Source organism: Lampetra planeri, chromosome 1 (assembly GCF_965212315.1).
Source record: "Lampetra planeri chromosome 1, kcLamPlan1.2.h2, whole genome shotgun sequence".
NCBI classification, from domain to species: Eukaryota; Metazoa; Chordata; class Hyperoartia; order Petromyzontiformes; family Petromyzontidae; genus Lampetra; species Lampetra planeri.
The window spans coordinates 16,137,114-16,161,106 of record NC_136107.1 but is presented as its reverse complement, the minus strand read 5'-3'; the positions used below and the strand labels follow the sequence as shown (position 1 = coordinate 16,161,106).

At 47.0% G+C, this 23,993-nt stretch overlaps 1 protein-coding gene across 10 annotated transcripts in view; it reads left to right on the top strand.

Annotated features, from left to right (window-relative positions):
* LOC144718987 (protein TANC2-like) overlaps positions 1-23,993 on the top strand; it is a 77,849-nt gene that overhangs the window by 14,593 nt on the left and 39,263 nt on the right. For 7 of the 10 annotated variants that reach the window (XR_013585514.1, XM_078594699.1, XM_078594717.1 and 4 more), the window contains exons 3-6: positions 10,098-10,246; positions 11,262-11,457; positions 14,034-14,639; positions 23,793-23,918. Coding sequence is in view for 9 of the 10 variants with exons in the window: in XM_078594699.1 (XP_078450825.1) it covers positions 10,098-10,246; positions 11,262-11,457; positions 14,034-14,639; positions 23,793-23,918 (1,077 nt within the window). In the remaining variant the exon portion in view is untranslated. The other 3 variants (XM_078594728.1, XM_078594736.1, XM_078594724.1) reach the window with 3 other exon arrangements.

Below are 23,993 nucleotides of genomic sequence, written 5' to 3'. Positions count from 1 at the left end.
ACACGTAGAAAATGTAATATGTTGAACTTTTCTCTCCTGCGAGTTAAAAGAGCATGCTTTTTGAAAAAAACTTATCTCTTTACATCACGTTATTGCTACAAAGTTTAGCATCGATCCTCGCCACAAGCCCTTATCCCTCCCATACTCTTACTGGCATGTTTAAATTGTGCTAAGGCTGTAGGAATGTGTCAGATGAAAGATTCGGTGTCTTCTAGAGGTGGGCGGATTTAGTCATGGAGTGAGCCGTTTCTGGATGGTGAGCAGGGTCACTTCACAGGTGACATTATTGAAAATGAGGCCAGCGTAAGCCCAACGTCTCAAACGAGTACCACAGATTTCAAGAAAATATCTGCGTTTTCTGCAGTTAACGTTTGTGAACTACAGTATTTTTCTCACGTAAATGTAACATTATAACATTATTTTGTAACTGTTAAGTTCAGTAGCTTCGTTGTAATTGCATGTTTAACGCGATAAACGGGGTACTTACCTGCACTAGCAGACATCCACCAGTAGGGTGTGATGTGTGGGCCACCAAGGTTCCCCAGACCCCAAGAGGGGGGCTGGGGGAAGATTCCAGGTCCCTCTGTAACTCTCTAGAAGGGAGGCGTGGCCAGAGGCGTGGGAACCCTGGCAGGTGTTTAAAAGCCGGACCCCTGACCCGGGTTCGACAGTGTTCCTCAAGCCGAAGACTGAAGACCGGGCTTAGAGTAGGACCCAGAGGCCCCCAGACCCACTGTCCTTTTAAGGACCGGGACTGAGGTGGGACAGTAGTTGGACCCTGGGTACCCACAGACCCCGACGTCCTTGTAAGGGCCGGGACTGAGTGGGCCAGTGGCCGGGACCCGAGGACCTTGGCTGGGTCAGGTCAGGGTAGCCTCCCCTAGGGCCCCTAGCCGGAGGGCTGAGTGCAGAGTGGTCCCCAGTGTGAGGAGGCACGATAGCCCGGAGGCCATACCTCCCCAGGTAGCGGGTGTAAGGGGCCGTTACCCCTTTGTCTTAGAGACCCTGTACACTAGTGTTGTTAAATGAAAGTGTCGCCTCAACTACCGGCTCCCCCTCGTCCTTGGGCTCACTACACATGTGTAGTAAGACCGAATTAGGTGCACACACACGCACTTGGAGGCAACACTATTTATTAAACGGTAAATAACATAACGCTGTACCTGAGGTGGTGACCACCTTCCTCAACTCACTAACACTCTGGAACACGACACAGACTGGACCAGGCAGGCAACGGCCTGCCTGGCCCAGGACGACGACTCGGGACTTGACGACTCGTGGTGTCTTCACTTTGGAGTACAGTACAACAGCAGCCTCGCTCTGCGTTCACACCACGCTTATATTTGGTTTGGCGTCGCTGGCTCCGCCCCGGCGTGGCTGGCTCTCTTCAGGCCACGCCTCCCTTCCCAGGACACGCCTCACTTCCCCCACCTCTGGGAGGGTCCGGATCCCTCCACCACGTGACCCCCCAGGCACCCCCTTGGGGCCCCCGGCCTTCGTACGGGCCGACACAGTAGTGACCTTTCTCTGTCACTACACATGTGTAGAGGTGTAATTGTAAAGATGTATGGGCACGGATGGGTAACAAACACAAGGGGCGTGGTTAGGGCCGTACACAGAGGAGGTGCTCACACCGACGTCCGCACCTGCATCCCCCACGGGCCCCTCCCGGGGGCCGAGTGCTATAAAAGGTGGTGAGCCGGAGGGCTCGAGGTCGAGTGTTAGCTTTAACCAGCGAAGAGTGAAGACCAGCTAGAATAGGCCCCGGAGCTCCCCTGGCTCGCTGTCCTTGTCAGGACCGACCAGGGCAAGCCGGTGGCGTGGCCCCGAGAGCCCAGACTGACGTTCTTATAAGAGCCGGTCTGGAGACTCAGGGTGCCGGGATCCCAGCTTGACCAGGGCTGGGATAGGTAGCCTCCCCTAGCTCCGTAGTGGAGGACTCGGGCGTAGGTTAGCGGGGTTAGACGTTGTGTCTCCCTGTTAGACGAGTGAAGGGGACGATACCCCTTCAAGTGCTGTGTATTCCCGTTACTGTACACAAGTTAGTATTAATAAATAAGTGTGCCTCCAACCACGTCGTCCAAGCCTCCTGCAACTTACTACATCTGGGGTCAGAAGTGATCGTTCAACAATGGACACACGAGGGACGACGCGTACCAGGGAGCCGGAGATGGAGGACACCTCGGCCGGCTCGGCACCAGAGATGGCCGAGGTCGGATCCGAGCAGCCGGGGCCGAGTACACCCGCGCCGCTACGACAGGAAGGGTGGGGTGTGTAGGCCGAGGGACTTCGGCTGGCTCACTCCCGCCTGGCGGAGCTGCTCTAGGCTGCGGCCGCCACGTTGGAGGAGATCACGCGGCTAGGGGCTGGAGAGGCTGCGCGGGACGACGATGGCAGCCGACGCGCAGCGCCGTTTCCCTCCACCCCGACGCGGCTCGCAGTCAAATTTCCCGCCATCGCTACAGTGGGAGCAGAGGGCGGGGCCGGCCCGCGTCAGGTGACTGCCGAGGGCCAAGCAGAAGCCGTGACATCATCAACACCGGCCAGCGCGTCGACAACGGAGCGACCGGCGATGCCATACGCGCAGCCCGCCCGCACTGTACCGAGTGCCGGGAACGACGGAGCGCGATCCACAACCACGGACGTCGCGTTACAGCAGCGACTGCCGCCTCTCAAAGAGTTCGTGGGCGTGGACGGGGACTGGGGTGGCTTCAAGAGACGGTTCCTCGCTCATCAGGAGATGGCGAACTGGACGGACGGCGAAGCACTACGCGCGCTGCCGGCGATGCTGGACAACGACGCCCTGGCTACGCTCACCTCAGCGCCTAAGGAAAAGCGCGCCACGCTGCACTTGGCGCTGCAGCTGCTGTACGCTGTCTACGGCCCGCCTTCGGACTGCAGGCAGCTGTTCCACGATCGCCAACGGGGCGCCAACGAATTGCCTCTGGCTTTCCGGACGGCTCTCCTGGCCCTGGCGAAGGCAGCTTTTCCGCGGATGGACGAGGAGGGAGTGGACGCTATGGTGGCGGAAAAGCTGTTGCTGCTCACGGACGAGCTGGACGTCGCCGTCTTGGCTCAAGACGACACAGAGATGTCTTCCTTGCTGGTCGCGCGCCACATCCACGGTGGCTTGCGGTCCCTGCGTCGCAAGGCCTCCAAGGGGGTGGCCGGCCATGCCATGGCGGCTCCCACCCTCCCATCGGAGGAGGTCTGCGGGGTGGAGCGGCGGGGGGGAGTGGAGATCTGCGGGACCACAGGCTCGGAACGGACCGAGCCGCCAGGAGCAGCCCAGGTCATCTGGGGCGCTCACACGCTGCTACAACTGTGGCCTTTAAGGCCACGTGGCTTCAGGATGCCGGGCTCCTCGTCAGCGCGGGGCGACACCTCGTCAGGACGCCGCGCCGCCTCCACCCAAGCTCCAGCAGAGAAATACGGCGAGTCGTGGCACCTCACACGTTTGGCCCGTGCACACATCTGTCACTCACTCGCTGAAACAAACAGGGCTCGAAAATCGCCGGGCGTTGCGTCAGAATGTTCTGAAATGCGGCGAGCGCTCCAACCGGGCCAGTGGTCGGAGCTCGCCCATCGTGTCGTTGCAGCGTCGGCGGGGTCGTCGGTCAAAGCCGTCCTTTGCTCCCCGTTGACGTGCCATGCTATGCTGCTAACGGGGGCTCGCTGGGCATCATTGGGCAGATCCGCGCCAAAATTTGCATTGGGGACATCAAATTATCCGGGCCGGTATTGGTTTCCTCCTCGCTGGCGGTTCCGTGCCTGTTGGGGACGGATTTCTTGGCCAAAATGCCTATCCGTATATTGATCGACCAGGGGTGCATCGAACTCCCGTCGGGCCGACGTGTAACGTTTTTGTCTTCCCCCGCCACGGAGCGTCGGGCATTTGCGACCGTGCAGGCGCTCGTGGCAAGGACTGTACGCGTACCCCCGGGAGCTCAGATGCTCGTCCCTCTTAGGTTGCGTCGGCCGTTTGCTGAGGGGGTTGCGGATCGGGGGGTCTTGTTGGGACCATCTCGAGCCGGGGTCAATTGACCCGATTTGCTAGCGGCTCAGACCATGGTGAAAGGGGATGGGGACCCCTTCATTGCAGTCCTTAATGTGGGATCGCGAACGTCCGTGGTTCCTCAAGGGACCGTGCTTGCACACGCAACGCCGGCACCCTATGAGGAACCGCTCGTGGGTCAGGTGAGCACCGATCCTCCGTTGCGACCGCATTCGGACTGTGATGACGGATGGCTGGATGCGCTTTGTGCGGGATGAGTGGACCTGTCCGACTCACAGCGTGAGAGGCTGCGAGTTCTCCTGAAAGAGTTTGTCGACGGTTTTAGTCAACACAAATTTTATATTGGTTGTACTAAATTGCTGCGACACCACATTGACACGGGTGACAGCGCGCCAATCCGCCAAAATCTCTTTCGGTTGAGTCCCGCCGAAAAGGATCATGTCAAATCGGCCGTTGACGACATGCTAGCCGCCGATATCATATCCCCTTCCAACAGCCCGTGGGGCGCACCGATCGTTTTGGTGAAAAAACACGACTGCTCACTGCAGTTTTGTGTCGACTTTCGGCGGTTGAACAAAATTTCAGTAGCCGACGCGTACCCGCTTCCTCGAATGGATGAGTCGCTTGATGCCTTGGCGGGGGCGCGATTCTTTTCCACCCTGGATTTACTTTCTGGATTCTGGCAGCTTCCTCTGGATGACGAATCTAAACCTAAGACTGCTTTCCGTACACCGCACGGCCTTTTCCAATTTAACCGCTTGCCGATGGGCTTACATTCTGCGCCGGCAACTTTTCAGCAGTTAATGGAACTGGTCTTAGCGGGCTTGCAATGGGATTCGTGTTTAATTTACTTGGACGATGTCATCGTCTTTAGCAAAACATTCGATGAACACCTCCAGAGGTTGCGTGCTGTTTTCCTCAAAATGCGGGCTGCCAATTTGAAATTTAAACCGCAGAAGTGCCATTTGCTCCGCGAATCGGTGCGGTATTTGGGTCATATTGTTGGACGCTCGGGGATATCCACTGATCCCACCAAAACGAAATGCGTCAGCTCCTGGCCGACTCTCACCTCGGTAGGGGAGGTCAGGAGTTTCATTGGGTTCGCGTCGTACTACCGACGGTTTGTGGCTGACTTCGCTACGATCACGAAACCCTTGCATGCCTTGACGTCCAAGGGAGTCAGGTTTCGTTGGGGACCGGAGGAGGAGGCTGCTTTTCGCTCCCTCCGGGATGCCCTGGTGGGGGCTCCGCCGTTGAATTATCCCGATTTCTCACAACCCTTCTTGCTCGATACAGACGCAAGTAACACGGGCATTGGGGGCGTGCTGTCGCAGCTCATTGGTGGCGTAGAGCATGTGGTGGCTTATGGTAGTCGGGTGTTGTCTCCGGCGGAACAACGGTACTGCGTTACCCGTCGTGAACTATTGGCGATCGTTTATTTCATTCAGCAGTACCGCCCATATCTGTACGGTCGACGTTTCACCGTCCGTACAGATCATGCGGCGCTGCAGTACGCCTTGCGGATTCAACAACCATCGGGACAGTTGTCTCGATGGTTGGAGATTCTCCAAGACTACGATTTTGTCACCACATATCGTAAGGGCGTCCGCCACACAAACGCTGACGCTCTGTCGCGGTTGCCGCCCACTTCAGAGTGCGCTTGCCTCTTGGGTTCGGGGCGTTGTAGGCCTCCGAACGTGACCACGGATTCGGTCCTTGTGGCCGCCGCCGATGCGCCTTCAACTTCGGGTCCTATCGAGCAAGAAGGGAGGGATTCCTTGCTGGGGTTGTCCGTTGCGGAGTGGGGACGCCTCCAAATGGAGGACACCTCCCTCCTCGCTTTGCCCCGTCGCATCGGGAGGGTTGGTCAGGGGGCGGCGAACGTTGACTCGTGGGGGTTGTTCCAGGGGCTTTTAATGCACTGGGACGGGAAATCCCGCCGCCAACGGCTGGTGGTGCCTTCAGCATTGAGGGGTAAAGTGGTGTGGGCTGCGCATGAGCGGCTCCTGCACTTGGGGACTCACAAGACCCTGGCCGGGCATGGCAAAGGACGTGGGGGATCTCCTGGGGTCGTGCACTCAATGCGCGCAGCGGAAGCCACCAGCGAGGGGGTCCAACCCTCCGCTGCAGTCGATAAAGGTTTCCCGGATTAACGAGCTCGTTGCTCTGGATATTCTCGGGCCATTTCCCGCTACACCCAGGGGAAATAGGTACTTATTGACAGGGGTCGAATACTTCACGAGATGGCCCATGGCCGCCTGGCCCCTGGCCAACCAGTCGGCAGCAGCCGTCGCGGAGGCCTTTGTCCAGGGCTACGTCCTCGACAAGGGTGCTCCGGAACGGCTTCTGACTGACCAGGGTAAAACATTTTCGGGGAAACTCCTCCGCGAGGTGTGCGACCTCTTGGATACGGAGAAAATTCGGACCTCCCCATATCACCCACAAACTGACGGGATGGTGGAACGGCTGCATCGGACTATCACGTCCATGCTGTCCCAGCAGGTATCGGAATCCCAGACCGATTGGGACCTTCACATTGCGGGTGTGTTGCAAGCCTACAGGATGGCTCCCCATGCGGCCACGGGATTTTCACCTTTCTTCTTAATGTATGGCCGCGAGGCTAACCCGCCTGTGACGACTCAGCTGAAGCTCTCGGCGCCTCGGGCAAATTCTAAATTGTCCGACCACGTTAAATTTAACATCGGGAAATTAACAGAGGCGCGGGAAGCGGCCGTGCAAAATTCGGAACTCCGCCAAAGGGCGAATGAGAGGCTTAGGCTGGGGCGTGCACATGTGTTCCAATGGAAACCGGGGGACAGGGCATGGTTGCACTGTCCCCAGGTGCCACTGGCGACCTCGTCGAAGCTGGTGCGGCCGTGGCGGGGGCCCGTGGAGGTCATACAGGTCTTGCGGCCGCAATGTGTACGCGTCAAGTGGGAGAAGCGTCGGTGGTACGTGCACCCCTCCAGGTTGAAACCGTTCATTGCGCCGCCCCGTGTTCCTCACACACACACGCATGGCCAAACATGTGAGGGGTCCGCCGACTCCCCGGCTTCGCTGCTTTCGCCTAACCTGACACCGACTGTTCCATCTCCAGGTGCACCAGGCGTGACGTGCCCACGACCGCCAACCCCTCCCGGGGGGGTCGGGGGTCACTCAGCAGCGAAGCCAGACACTCTCACACCCGGACTGTCGACACCCGCCACTGGGCGAGCCGGGGCGGCCCCTTGTGACGGGCCCGCCGCGAGAACGCGCGCCAAAACGCGCAGACTTTTGTGAGGTCGGCCGTTGGGGGGCCCTTGCGGAAGGAGGGGGGGGCGTCCGGGGTACGTGTATATATGTTGGTTTTACGGAATGGGGTATTTATTCAGGGGGGGTGCGTCGGGTTATTTTTCTTTTTCCTGTTGTTATTGTTGTTCTTGTTAAAATTACGCGAGGCACACACGGTTTTGGGGGGGGATGCACCTTTATTGTGATTTTGTTGCAGCCGGGGACGGCTGCGGGCTGTACAGGGGGGGAGTGATGTAGAGGTGTAATTGTAAAGATGTATGGGCACGGATGGGTAACAAACACAAGGGGCGTGGTTAGGGCCGTACACAGAGGAGGTGCTCACACTGACGTCCGCACCTGCATCCCCCACGGGCCCCTCCCGGGGGCCGAGTGCTATAAAAGGTGGTGAGCCGGAGGGCTCGAGGTCGAGTGTTAGCTTTAACCAGCGAAGAGTGAAGACCAGCTAGAATAGGCCCCGGAGCTCCCCTGGCTCGCTGTCCTTGTCAGGACCGACCAGGGCAAGCCGGTGGCGTGGCCCCGAGAGCCCAGACTGATGTTCTTATAAGAGCCGGTCTGGAGACTCAGGGTGCCGGGATCCCAGCTTGACCAGGGCTGGGATAGGTAGCCTCCCCTAGCTCCGTAGTGGAGGACTCGGGCGTAGGTTAGCGGGGTTAGACGTTGTGTCTCCCTGTTAGACGAGTGAAGGGGAAGTTACCCCTTCAAGTGCTGTGTATTCCCGTTACTGTACACAAGTTGGTATTAATAAATAAGTGTGCCTCCAACCACGTCGTCCAAGCCTCCTGCAACTTACTACATCTGGGGTCAGAAGTGATCGTTCAACAATGGACACACGAGGGACGACGCGATGTAATGCAATGTAAACAAAAAAAAGACAAAAATCACTTTATTTTCTTTTCTTATATCGAAGTGCTTTGCCCAGTTATGGAATTACTCTTTGGTTCTTTCGGTAAAGTCACATAGAAAGAAAATAAATTAAATAATAATAGAATACGACGTTTCGATTGCAACACAAGCAACCATCATCAGATATAAATGAATGAGAAAACAAACATAGTAAACTTCGAAATATAATGCAATACAACACAGAGAGTTGCCCAACACAACAGTCAACACCCTACCTGGTTGATTATGTTCTTCCAAAGATTGCTAAAATTGAGAGAGAGACAAAACATAGACACGGAGACACAGACAGACACACAAGCAGAGAGAGACTCACACAGAGACAAACAGAGATAGACACACACAGGTACACAGAAAGACAACGTCTCTATGTCGAGGCCTTAAATATGTAATAAAGGACTCTTAGGCGATGTTGGTCTCCGTCTGTCCTTTATTGGGTTCTTGTCTCGCACCCCGCAATGTCTCCGGTCGGATCCTCACCTCTTCCGTCGCGTGCCCCCCCGCACGCCGTTCGAGTCCTCCGCTCTCTCTGCAGCCACACCGCTGCCCGTGTGCCCCGCACACTCTGCAGCCACCCCGCTGCTCCGTGTGACTCCGCACACTCTGCAGCCACTCCGCTGCTCCGTGTGACTCCGCACACTCTGCAGCCACTCCGCTGCTCCGTGTGACTCCGCACACTCTGCAGCCACTCTGCTGTTCCACGTACACCGCTGGCTGACGGTGCCGTGACTCCGACCACGTGGCAATTCGTGCCACTCCTCCGCCAGCACCCCGCGTGGCTTCTCCTATCTTCACTCTCTCTCGACTCCCGATCCCCTTCCGGTTCTCACCCTATATCCTCCTCCTCACGAGACCCTGACTCCTCCTCCTCCTCACGTGACCCTGACTCCGCCCCCACTCACCCCGACGACCAGGCTCCACCTCCCCTAATACTCCGGCCCGCGTGAGTGGTGCGGAGGCAGCGCCCACCCTTTCCTTGCTCGCATTACAAATAGAGAGAGGGGTGGGGGTTGGGGCAGAGGGGGAGTTGTGTGGAATTCCTGCTCATAACGGATGGACGAGCTGGACACTGGACTTCTAAACAAACAAGCACGGAGCGTTGTGTGGAATTCCTGCCCATAGCGGCCGGACGAGAGAATGGACTTATAAACAAGCACGGAACAAGCACGGTAGAAAGCAAATTTAGTAAAATTAGGGAGTGTAATGCAATGCAACACAGAGAGTCGGTTAGAATACAGTTAGCGCATAGCCTGGTTGATTACGTTCTTCCAAAGATTGCTAAATTAGAAGTTAAGTGTGAAACAAACAAGCACGGAAAACCCTCCCCGTAGAGGTGGTTCAAACTAGATTCGAAGCTTTCGTGACTGCAGTAATTACTCTTTGGTTCTTTCGGTAAAGTCACATAGAAATAAATAAAATAAAATAATAATAGAATACGACGATTCGATTGCAACACAAGCAACCATCATCAGGTACAAATGAATGAGAAAACAAACATAGTAAACTTGGAAATATAATGCAATACAATACAGAGAGTCGGCCAACACAACTGTCAACACCCCACCTGGTTGATATTTTCAAGTTTACTATGTTTGTTTTCTCATTCATTTGTACCTGATGATGGTTGCCTGTTGTTTGTAATCGAAACGTCGTATTTTACTATTATTTAATTAAATTTCTTTCTACGTTACTTTACCGAAAGAACCAAAGAGTTATTCCTGCAGTCACGGAAGCTTCGAATCCAGTTATGTAATGTTTTGCGTTTTGTATTTGAATGCATGATGGTTTGTTTTGTCAGTGTATGGCTATGTCCTGGGCTATTATAATGGTGCCATTCCTTTTGTGTAGCTGACCATTTTGAATGTTTGTGTATGCGCCAACTGGCTCACAGGCTCTACGAAGGCACTTGGCCCAGCTCCTTGCAGCGATGAAACTGCACATGCCCTGATGACACGCTTGGGCTTCCTCCTGGGAGACAGGGTCCTCACCTCCAATTCTGGCTCTTTACAGCTGCACACTGATGACAGAAGGAACCAAAAGGTCTGCTGCTGGGCAGATCCACTGCCTTTACTGTTCTTTTCCAGTTGTTGAGTATCACCAAAGTAAAGTTACTTTCTTTCTCATTTTACAAAAGAGCTATTGTATTTCACATTAACATTCTGTCGTGTACAACTTTTCAGTAAAGTACAATGTTGCATATTCAACCATCCCATGTCGACAGTGACCAATCAAGTGCTAACACCCAGTGTAGTATTGTACATTGTGACCATCATTTCTATAAATATTCACAAATCAAACCACCTCCCATCCACTTATACCTTATTCCCTAGAAAGTCAGATATGTGATGCAATGTATGTTGCTGGAGAGTGTCTTTCACATGTTAAGATGGTTCTGTTTTATCCATATCTATGACTGTTTAAATGCACTTCTCGCTCATAAGTTATGGTCATGTGTCATTTCTTAGTTAAGAGGTGCATGAGTTGTGCTCTCTGTGAGCACACGTTGGACTACTCATGTTATATTACATGTTTTGTAAACCATCAGAATTCATGTGACTGCACGCCATTGTAAAATTGGCCGGTTTAACTATGTATTTGTGTATGTCCTTTGTGACAAGTATCATCCATGAGACGGAGGTTAGGGTTCGTCATTATTTGACCTCAGGATACAGTAATCGCATTGGAGTGAATGTATAAAGTATAAAATAAAGCCTCTGTCGTTTCTTCTTTGCCGAATGGATATTGGGGAGGAGTGGCACTACCAGATACAAGGGTTACATGGAACACAGTTCAGTGTCATTATGTGGACTTGGCAAAATAGAATACCAGGTGTGGCCAGTAATGTCAATCTGTGTAGCATAGCATACATACACTGTATAAGTGCATTACCGGTCACACTTGACATGGGGAATTGGACAAATCTGTTGAAGGTCAGAGTCATCTTTCCTAGCAATTTATTTAGCCACGAATAAAAGCTAGCCGACATGTGCATGGGAAAAAAATGTAGATATTTGTAGATGTACTTTTTACATATGTTTACTATTTTTTTGACTAGCTGTGTGCAATGGAGCAGGGAATCAGCCCTTCTTCCACATTGACCAGCAGCTCGGCTTCTCCGCACACTTCAAGCCCGTGCTCCACGCTCGCTGGGCCATCCACCAGGGGCGGCCCCCCCCTCACACGCTCCTGTCCCTACGGCCTCGTCCCAACTCCCAGCTCTACTCTTGAGAGCAAGGACAGCGGAATCATTGGTAAGACGCTCCACATCACCAGGGGCTACTCACATTTCAACGCGCAGCAGCACTACTGGTAAGGCAGGCAGTAGCTGGTCTTGCCTCTCCAAACTTGTGGCCACAGAAAGCCATCATGGCTGCATGAGCCCCATTTACTATTTTTATATTGGTTTTGTTTTTGCAGGCGCAGCATAGCGTCATCAACAGCCATTGTCAATCTACATTGACGTACCGCAGACATGAATGCAATATATCTGACCAGTTCAGTGTATGACGGTGCCTGACTCACAAAGAGAAGAAGATCACAATTACAAATCTCTGTTGATTCAGGACCTAATATTTATTTTAATACAAGATATCAGTGGTTATCTTATTTTAACAAAATGTTCCCTGCTATGAGTTGTATTTCCTCCACTAGCACAGAAACACCATAGTAGATGGTGGGTGCCACTCAAATGAGCTTTGAGTGTGGACAATGCGAAGTAAAAATGTATCAAATGATCGATTCATTTGATTCTAAATCTCATGCTACGTGTATCGAATCATATATAAGAATCTATGTTTTTCTATTTGTATATGTTGTACATGATAGGTTCACTCGATCCCTGAAGCCAATACATTCACCATAATGTCAAAAATTTAATTGGTTCACGAATCAAATCATGACTGGATCACAACATTTTATTGAATGATGGAGGGAGTTTATTGTTACGCGTTTATGAACACACATTATCACATCAGCGATGGAAACCTTTCTATCACTGACAGATTTGGCTGTAATTTATTCTGGGTGGGTACCACTCAGTAAAAACATTGCTTGCAACTCGCAGTGTAGGTAAATTATATCTGTGACATGTCTATGCGATTACAACACATTGTAGAGCAGTGGTTCTCAACCAGGGGTATGCATAAACCCTGGGGGTATGTGGCAATGTCCCAGGGGTACGTGAGGTGATTTATAAATGTGAAATGTTATCATACATGAGTCATTGGTGAATACTCATGTATGAATCTGCCAATATAAAATAACTACGATAACATTTGTATCCATTTGGTAACCTCGAACAATATAAAAAAGACCTTTCTTTCATTGATCGTAAACAATGTTGTTTCCAAGATTAATCAGCGAGCGCGAACAAATTACATCATTCATGCACTGCGTCCTTTGAATAATTGCAGTTACTAGCTCGTTAGGATTCCTCACAAAATGGACAATTGGTTAAATTATTGATGTTCATTATTCATACATTTATTTCTCAGAAACATGTTGGGTCAGGCAAGGGGTACTCAGTTAAAACAAAATTCAGCAAGTGGCACAGTACCCAAAAAAGGCTGCGATCCATTGTTATAGATATTTTATTGTAGATACAAAATTGTTGCAATATTTTAGATACTCACAAAAACTAAAACTGGAGCATTATAAGTTTCATGGCTTTTACAAATGGTCATCAACAAAACTAACATTAGTTTAAGAACATATAGGAAATGGATAGGTGGAGTAGTGGCAAACCCAGAGACCTGGGTTCGATTCCTAGCCATGGCCAACATCAGTGGCGATGTGATAACTGAACCTGTCCTGCCCTTCTCCTACAACCCCTTCACCAACCCGCACTGACCAGTATGGTGAAACGGTAAAATATCTCCCATGACCAACATGGTGTGTGGAGGCCTTGATCCAACAGTGGATTGACAAAAGAGGCTGTAAGTTAACTATATAAATTAACTATGGGAAGTCATAATGGAATTTGAAAGCAATTTTGTGGTGATGTAGAGCAGTGTGAAAAAGGTTTTAACTCAAATGGTCCATATTAAATGCAGCACTAATTGATAAAACGGTTGAAATGGTTATATAAGCGACTTGTAAGGGTATTGATGAGGGACTGTGTGCAAATGGTATAGAGTAGGCTACCTTGATTAATGGGACAATGAGGACTGATTAAACAAAGATTAAATTAGATCCTGTTATACCTATTAAGTGTATTAAGCTGTATGCAAATAATAGCGTGTGAAGTGAAGGGGGGGGGGGCAGAGAGTGTGTATTCAACACGTCCTCTGGTCCTAGGTCTGGAAAGCATGATAAGATGTTTGCACGGCCAGCACTCATTGGTTTAAGTGTGTTGGTCACTGCTTGCTGCGGCAGCCTTTTTGCCAGATTGCTTGCTGATAACAAACAGGATACAGTGGTATATCGGCAACGGTGTGTGTTGGTAACTGTTGAAGTGTGCAAAACAAGTTTTTTAAGCCAGTTTTTTCCATTTAAGCCAGTTTTTTCCATTCAAAATCTTACAGATAATGTGTTCGAATGTACGAATCTTACGTTTATTTTAGTGGAGTTTTAGTTAGAAATATGTATTGATTTGTTACATTGTATGATTATTCACGTTTTAGTTAATAATAATGATACACGAATGACACAGGCACAAATTAAGTTGAGCTCTATATTTAATTAAATTTGGCAGTACGGATTGTTATAAATTCCAGGCTGGATCTTCTTACCTTACCAACAGCAAGCCTTGTGCCTTTTAAATGCTCATGAAAAATATATGACTTGATTGAAAAGTGTCTCCTGTCTGCAATTGTCTCCTGTGGGGCAGCTACAATTACAAGGTCTAGTGCTTACATGGAGCGCGGTGGCTGCAGCTTGGATCAGATTGAGGAGAGCAGCCCACCAGACGACCCGTCCGACAGCAGTCGACCTGAAGAGCTCAACGAGGCCTCCTGCCATATCCCAGCAGAGCCCTCTCACCGACGTGCTTTTCTTGGGGACCATTTTAAGCGTTCTGCCACCCAACTGGAGCCATATGAGATTGATTCATTTACGGGCGACCGTTCTGATGGGTGCTCTGATCAAGCAGGCTCATCTCAGATCCTTGGCTTCTCGGGCCGACGGAATGATCAGCACATTAACCGTCGTTTGGTCCTCTCCAAACAACGGGATCCATATCTGGGAGACCACGCCCGTTGCTACACACTCCATGGATCCTCCTTCACTTCCCTGGACGCGTCTGTGTTGGCGGATCGTCCGCCAATGGCCCCTACGCGTGCGCTCCGGGTGTACGGGATGCCGGGTGCGGACGAGCTGCATTCCAGTGCATCCTTTAGCCTGAGCCGCAGCACGGAAAGGGGTTTGGACATCTTCCCGTCGCATTCTACCTACTCTATCCCCACCTACCTGACACCTCGGCCCAACTCGGTGGCAGGTACGACCCAAAATCTCAAATAATGTGGTGGACACGCTGCCCAACACTAAACAATGGGACGGTCTGTCATGAGATTATGGGTAAAGTTGAGTGATCGAGTATTTCCTCTTTTGGTCTTCATCAGCACACACTGACGAAACGTATCTTGCAACATTGATAATTCTTCTGATAAAAGGAAAAGGTAAATAATAAATGTAAAACTAATTATACAGTTTTTTTGTTCTTTCGGTAAAGTCACGTAGGTATGGATTCCTGCAGTCACGAAAGCTTCAAATCAAGATTAAATTATACAGTTGTTGATACTATGTCGTGTTTACACTGCGTCTTCCAACATCACATGCAAACACCCCATCACCCATTCTTGTTTAACTATTAATGGTCGCGTTCAACACATTGTGGCATAATCTGTGTATTGCCTGAATTCATCGTTTATGAATACTGAAGTTGTTGATATGATAAGATACTGAGTAGAGCTACGTTCAACTTTAACAGAACTTGCTGTATTGAGATAGTTCATGTGTATTCGTTTGAGTAACTGAAAAAAAACAGGAAAAGGCAATAAACTTACGTTGTAAAATATGTATAACTGACTTTCAACACCGCAGGGAAACGATATAATCTGTCACTATATTAATAATAATTTAAATTATTGTATCGTTGAAAAAATATATAAATTGAGTTTCAGTATTCATTTTGTTCAGGAATGAAAATTCAGTACAGTACTCCAAATGCCATCCTACGACTTTAGTTACGTGAAATTTATAAAACCAGAGTATAAATTATAATGTGTTCATGTGGAGCTGATGACCTTTGTAATTTATAAATATACGTGATGCATTGTGCAGCAAATGCAAATCGTAACTGTGGTTAGGGAGTAAAATAATGAAATAATTTGTTTCCATTGGCTACACTGAGAGTTAGTATTGTAACAGCAAGTCATTGGGTGCTGGGAATTGATTACCATCTACAGTAAAAGCACCAACTGCTGCTCTGTTAAGCAAGACCGGTTAAAGGGCACGTTTCATTTCGAAGCTTTACATCCTGGGTGTAGTGTGCGATGCGGTAGCCTGGGATGAATTTCAGCTTGACACTGGTAAGTGGAGTGTATTTATAAAAACAGTGTACGGGACGGGCATTGTATCCGTCAAAAAAAGGTTATACTCTGTGTTAAAATAGGTTACATGCAGTGGTGTAATGTCAGAAGAGTTTTACGTGGTCGTGTTTGCTGTCAGACCTGTTGGGTTTGAAAAGCTGCCAGGGCGGTAAGATGGACAAACAGTGTGCCTCTGCGTATGTAGAAATGTTCAATACATAGCAGCACGGATTGAAGAGGGGACAGGAACTTTGGACCTTGGGAAGGGTTGGGTGACAGGTGCAGCTCATGATTTTTTTTCTGATTATTAACAAAGTGGAGGTTGTCAGTGTACACAGTAAAAACCCTCAGGCACTTTGCATTGGCCATATGCAGTGCGCACCTGACTTGCATCATACAAGAGAATTTGTATTGAATTCTTGAAGTGGCAATTTATACAGTATTGACTGTGTGTTGAGGTTATCTGACATTTTGACAAACCATACAAATCTAACTTTGATTTAAAAGTACAATTAGAAAGTAGCAGTGTATTTGAAAAAAGGTGATATAAATATATACACTCTATTTATTCTATATATGACACCTTTATGATAATGTGTGTATTATTACGTTTGTAAAAACAGTGTAAAATATGAACACTTCTTTTATTTGACTCTTCTATATTGCATTATAGACCGAGCCCCATTGTTTTTAAACAATGATGGAACAAATGTATTATACAGTCTAACGAACTCCTTCAGAAACTAAATAAATCACAATAAAAACAAATATACATTCTTTACCAAAATACTTATCTGGATAATATTGTCCTGTACGTACGTACACAGTGTAGATTATTTGAAACACCATAGCTTATGTAGTAAATCATAATTTTTATATTCAATACTCTAACAAGTGTACTTTGGGGAAACTTGAGAACTAATGATCTAATCGAGGCTTTTCGGCCATTGGCTGCGAAGAAATCGCGGTGGTGGGGGTGTCACACCAACTGACACTCGTCAGGGGCCATGGTCACATGGTGGCTCTCCAGCCCTGTCGCGTTGAGCCCAGTGCCTCATGAGCAACAGGAATGTCTCCTGAGGAACAAAACTAGCAGCAGTAGCAGCGTGTTCTGCCTAAGTGTTGAGCATCGACTGCTGGTTCTGGTAACACCATGCCTTGGCAGGATAGGAACCAGCGCTTCTTGGGCAGTCCCATATTTTGAGGTTACAAAACATTTGTTCCAGGAATTGAAAGATGACACAAACGGGATCTGGAGCATATGTGGAACATGTGTACAAAAGCATATAATGGGAGGGTGATTAAAATATGATACTGTCTTAACTTTGAGGGATTTTTCAAATTGGTGGGTTCGGTAAACACTATTGACTGGCAAGTTTTGTCATTTAGAATTCTGACAGGAGTAAATCAAACAGACAAAGCACCCTTGTAGGCATGTAAAATGAAAGGAATCTATACTCTGGTTCTTTCGGTGAAGTCACGTAGGTATAAAATATATATACCTACGTGACTTTACCGAAAGAACCAAAGAGTATGGATTCCTGCAGTCACGAAAGCATCAAATCTAGATTGAAAGGAATCTGTTTATAAACAGGGACTGCTTCAGTCATTAGTTAAACGGCAAGCATCGAGTAATGAAATATATGAGAGCTTCTTTATAAGTGAGGCAAACCCATTAATCTAACAATGTTTTCTATAACATTTTTACCAAAGTTATGTGTCTGGGGAAAGTTAATTTGGTTAGGTTTTGTGTTTTCTTTGGATCTTGATTCAGGTAAATCTCCAAATCTGACATTACATATTTCTCCGTCTCATCCCACGCCTCCAGAGATCATCTGTTATTATGAAAGAGTCCTGTTTTGGAATACATATTTACAACAGTACAGCTTATGATGATCGCAGCTGATGGCCATGAAAATAACAACAGGGACAGTGTTATTCTATTTCCAGGCATTCCTATGGTTGTGTAGTGATTTAATAACATTCAAACTGATGCTAATACAGTACTGTACATATTTGATTCCTGTGTCTATTTTTTATAAATATATATATCTTTTTTTATGCAGAAATATAATACAGTACTTAAGTATTTTTCTGAATTTTGAATTGATGGAATACTGCCACGGTGTGATGGTTAGCACACGAGACTTGGAATCCAGAGGTCGCCGGTTAAGTTTGATCACCTGTTGTGGAAACAATAGTACATCACGGTTCATAAATTAGCAAATTGTTGTGGGATAAAGTGTGGGTATTCCCATCCCTTTCAAGATGTCTGATCAGTGTGGAAGAGTAGGCCAAATTCCCTCTCAAAGGGCTTTCTAGACTCTCTAAGGGAGTCCCTTCTGCCACTAGTGGCATGAGCAAGCAATTTCAGGGCTGCAACTTTAATATTACAAAGTGATACTATTATATTGTAAATTGAACGTTGTAGATCATGCCTTTGACATGGATGACTACAGAATTGTATCTTGGTTCTCAAAGAAAACTATACGTATTTTTTTTAAAACCTATCAAACGAGCCTAGTAAGGGAGCTCCATTTTTGTTAGTGTTCCAACCGTATAAAGAACTCGGCACAGAAATGTGAAAAAGTACAAACGACCAACACGTTATAATAGTCGTGCGCACTTAACACTCAACCACCCACGTTCTGATGCATGCGAATACACCCACGCGCTTGCTTTACAACACACAAACTCACACAGATTTGTAGCATGTAATCTGCACACGTGCTTACACCACAACGCTTGTAACACTTGCGTGGTAATTGTGCTGCAGTGCAGCGTGAACATTAATTTTTATAGTAAATACATTTTAAAATGTAATTTCATATCCAATTATGCTCTCGCTCAAGAGATGTGGGCTTTTGTACTGGTGAATTGTGGCTAGTCTCAACGGTTAGAGACTTTTTGTGATTTTTTTTACGTTTCTATAGATTGATGGACAACACAGATAATCATAACATTTTCTGATTATAACAATCAGTAGCCGATCAGTTTGATTAAAAAAAATCTGTGCCATTCGGCAATAAACAGTGCGTGAACTACATCTTCCTTTTGGACTAAACACTATATAACTAATTTTCAAGGAGTATATGTTTTATAAAGATGAAGCCACTCCAGCAGGTTTATATACACTTTTGAATGTCATGAAATATTAATGAAAATGGATTTTGTTCAGGCCTTTACATTATTCACGTTTGCCAATGTTTGCACAAATTTGTTCCAAACTCTCAAGATCAGAAGGTGATATTTGATTCACGCATGCTTGCTGTTATGCTTGCCCAAGTGGATATTGTATTCCCACTTATCCTGAGAGATACTCTGTGACTCTTGCCATTTTGTAAAGGTTTTTTTTAGCACATCTCTCACCCCCTTCACACACTGCCTGCTTCCAATCCCCCAAGCCTTCTTCGCAGCCAAACTGTCATGAAGCATGCTGTTGTGGTGCTGTATATGAATAGTCTTTCATGGAGAAAACAGTGTGTATACAATCATTTATGTAATTGTATGAAAGACGTAAGAAATATTGTAGTTACTGTGTGTTTACTTCATTCATGTACACCCAAATTATTAAGTAATGAAGTCATAAGTGACTAAGATAAAGTTAATTGTTTTATCTGTAAGCCAGGACTACATTCCTTGTGCATGGAGCTGAGGCCAATTTCAAGGTTCAATCTGAATATGCTGTCTTGGCAAAAAATGCAAACAGTGGTTTATGGTGAAAACGGCTGTGTGGCTCAAGAGTAAATGTAATCTTAGGTGAAATATGCACATGTATTTAACTAATCTAAACCTGGATAAATGTCACGGAAAATTTGTAATGTTTTAAAAGCCAGAGATATAGCACAACATTTGTTTATAGACTTACCATGCATATGCATTCACTGTCTTTAAAGTACATTGAACATCCATGTACAATGAAACACTTTTCCATGACCCTCTTATCCATGCATCCTCTCATACATCGGTCCATATTATTCCATGGCAACTCATGATCCTCGGGCTAATTATTCCTAATGTTTGACATTGTGCAAAATGCGTGTCACCTCGAAGTGGTCTTTGTGAATGCTAAATTCGTCATAGTCATCTATATTTGTGAAAAAGATAATTATGTGGATGATGAAAATGCCAACTGGTTCTTCTGCTGTTGGTGTCACTGTTGCTGTTGACGACGCCGATAGTAATGATGATGTGACATCATGCTGTTACTACTGATGATGATTGCAATGCTAAACATCACCGCGCTGTTGTTGGGAATGACCGAGTCTCAAGATTATTTTTCTGGGGGTCCAGATCTGGAATGTTTAGCCAATTACATTTTATTAAGTGTTTTTCATGTGGGAGGAAACCAGGAAAAACCCACACAATATGGAGCAATACAATTTAAAGGTCCCTACAGAGAAGTTGCAGTGCCCACTTGCTGAACTGTCATTTCCTCGCCATCAGATTTTGGGAGTTTAATTAATTGAGTGTCATTGATCAATCCTGTCTAGCTGCTTTCCGCGTGGTGCGCCTGGTCGCTTTGCACGTGGATGACGCCTGTGATAATGGCAGCCAGAGGAGAGGAGAGAGACTCCACCCGAGGCCAATTGCCACAGACAAAGAGCAACGAGATCAGCTCATGTGCAGCAGGAAATATATGGATTGTGGAATCACAGGATTGTGAAGGATGGTGATAGCACAGGGAGGCCTTCATTCAGCAAGGGATATACATTGATGAAGAGATGAATATCATCATTGACGATGCCATTTTTGTCACGGTCTCGTTACTGCTGATGCTGCTGCAACAGCCGTGAGGTTCAGCATGCTGCACGACATCACCACACAAGACCTCTGATGGATCTTCCTATATTATCCGTGAATATTTTACGACAGGAATCACCTGGAACAGGTCACCAGTGGGTGCTTTGTGCATCCTATTGTCCCTGAATGTTGCACATGAGGGAGTCTTATGGACAAAATAATCTGGTCATCTGCATTTCGCCACAATTTAGTGGATTAGAGGAGTTATTTTGATAGGTATTAGGACGAGAGCTTTTCTCTCCATTTCCCCCACTCCAGTGTGGATAGGAGTTCCATATTACATTCAATATGAATATTAATTTCATAGATAACATCCGTATTTATCAGTAAAATTATTATCTTATTATTTCATAACTGTATGTTACTTAAAAAAATACGAATTATGTCACCATACCACCATACACTAACATGTAATAGAATGCAGTGGAGTGGTGGTGCAGTTGGTTCGCCTTCTCTATAAGTCCAGCGACCTGAGTTCCATTCCCAGCCACATAACATCAGTGGTGAGTGATATCTGAACTAGTCCTGGTACCCCCACCTTTACCAACCTGCACTGACCGATGTAAAGTATGGTCAAAGTAGCCCCCCGCATGACCACTGCAATGTGGGGAGGCCTCCATAGATTGACAATGGGCTGCAAATTATAAGGAATCTTAAAAATTATCTGTTTCAACAATTACACATACAAGGGGTGGGGGTTGAGCAACTTAACTGCAGCACAGTGTATTTTTCATTGAAGTACATTGTATTTTTCATTGGTCTTCTGCTTCCATCAATCGGTTGCTTTGTTTAAAAAAAATGATGAGCACCCGCTGAGATGCAATACTGTACTCAACAGTATCTGTTTCACAAAGGGAACATCGGTTTAAACCAGCTCAAACAACAAAATTGAAGACAACGACATATAATATACATGCTCTCTGATTCTTATTTTTGGTGAACATTTCATAAAAAAGTAGACATTTCTCAGTGGCCTGTTGTATCACAGTGACCTTTTGAATTCCCCTCGCCTCAGCACCAACCAGCTTTCAAGTTTGTGAAGTCTGTCGTTCCACAATGCCTGTGTGGTGTCAGCTAGGGAGTGTGGTAATGCGTGATGGCATTTTTGAAGGTACTCTTTGGTTTTTTCGGTAAAGTCACGTAGGTATTTTTGAAGGTTTTACACCCCAACTTTCCATATATCTTTGAATGTCGATGCTACTACCACATAATTGAATGCAAGGGAATTGTATTCTTGAAGAAAACTTATTTTTGCGTAAAATCGTACAGCTGAGAATTTCACAGCTCCTCCTGCAGTTCATATGAAAAATGGCTCCCTCTGATTTGATGGGGTCATGTGGCATAAATAGAAGAATGCATTTTTGAAAAAAAAAGCTTTCATAACATCGGAAATTGTAATATAATTTTAAGTTGTACCTAGTTCTTTTTGTGCAACAGACGACAGTGGAATAAATCTGACGTGTCAGAGCAAACACGATGTTGAGCAGTTAACATACAATTCTCCAACCTTTGGTGTCAATCTGAGAAGAGCCACCACATGACCGCTTCTGGAATGTCATTTTAGTTATGGGACTCCTGAGTGTTGGCTAAATGGCTAAATTACGTATGTTACACGAGAGCTGCCAAGTTGATGTACTGTAGGAAGTCTTCGAGCATTTAAACTCCGCCTGCCTCTATAGCTCCCCCCCTACCTTCCTATTTTTTTAGCTTCGCGATTTCCCCCCCTCCCCACATCTACCCAGAAACTCAACTTCCTTCTTTTGAGCAAGGGGTTGGGGGGTGGGAGAGACCTCTGGACACAAAGCTTGTTACTGCTTGTACACAGGCAGGCAAAATGTCTACAGGGTCGCCAGATAATTGAGGCTGGCGCAGGAAGTTGGATTTTTGAAAGAAACATGAGCTGCAACTTTGTGAGCCTTTTCTCTTATTACAGTAACGTGAGAATTTGTATGGAAGCGTCCCTTGTTTGACACATGGCTTACCCTCTCAGCATGAAGCATGTAAGTCATGTGGTGATGTCATCTGGTGGATATTGCTTTCTGGGTCTTCCCTGGGACTTGGAAGTAACTTGGGTAAGCTGGACTCTTGCGTGTTTGTGGTCAGCGATGCTCTGTGCGGTCTTGTTGTGTTGAAATCCTTCCTTGGTTGACGGCGAGCAAGTAGGATGCGGTCATCTGTGCAGATAGACTTGTTTGTGTTTTAGTTCCCCTGAAGCATGGTACAGTTAAACTCGGTGCCGCCGTACGTGGCAGCTGCAAACCCTTTAGCACTCGGTGTGGTCTCGGTCTTTGCGTGAGGCGGAACCACAGCTGAGCGAACTATTTTTAGGGAGCGGGAAGGAACGATAGAGATGGAAGCGTGGTGTGTAAAAAGTAAAATATGCTTGGGCATGTTCAGCGGGTGCTACGTGCAGCTAAATTGTTGTTTTCCGCTCGCGATTGTGTACTAGAAAAAAGTATTGTTATTAACTGTTTCGCATGAATACGATGCCATTGAAGAATGGGCCATTTGGTGGAAGGGACATTTATGGATCAGGTTTTAGTGGAACAGTGATGTCCGTGGTCAAATTGTAATTAAAATGTTCATGAAAATGTTAGCCTCGAGAGAGGTGACCTTTAGACTTCAGAGAAGCTGGTAGCTTTCATACAATTGTGTGGCAGTTATAAATGTGTAAAGCCTCTACAACTTTACTGGAAAGTAATTATTTAAGTTAAAATTTATATTCATATTTTCTCATTCAAGTGTAATCCTGGACAAATCTTGGCATAACTTATTTTATACTCTATATTGTAGTACTGTACTTAAAAAAATGTACTCCACATGGTGAATAGCATGAAGTTAGTATGCAACAGAGTTTTGAACTAGGTGTAAAACATTCGGTGATGAACATAGTGTATCGCCTAAAATGTGGAAATGCAGCATCACATAAATATCCATGCAGATATTTTTGCCCAGCTGATGTGTTCAGGTGGTATTATCTTGTTCCCATCGTTGCTAGGAACATATATACATAGATACCAAATTTACAAAAAAAACTGGCATTAGATTATATTAACGTGCAGCAGCTCTATAAAATTAATATCCTTTAGAAAATGACACTGAGATGATCCTAATTTCTACAGAGCACAACATTTATATTTGGATTTTTGCTCAATGAGCCGTGGTTTGCAACTTCCCTTTTTCAAACTTTGGCGTTTTATTTCCCCTACATGAGAAGTGTTCACCACTTGGTAAGGGACCCTTGTCTGTGCTGCCAGCCACGAGCTCTGCGCGGCTGGAGGACCTGAGTTTCCTGGATGAGCAGCGTGGAGTTCCGCTCCGCACATCTATGAGGATGCCACGGCAGCATCTGGCACCTGGCCACCCGCAGCCTGACCACAGAGGTGAGTGGCTGGAATAATTCTGCCCCTTTGCTTTATTGCTAATGCCTTGTTTGCCAGGCTCTGCTACATTATTAT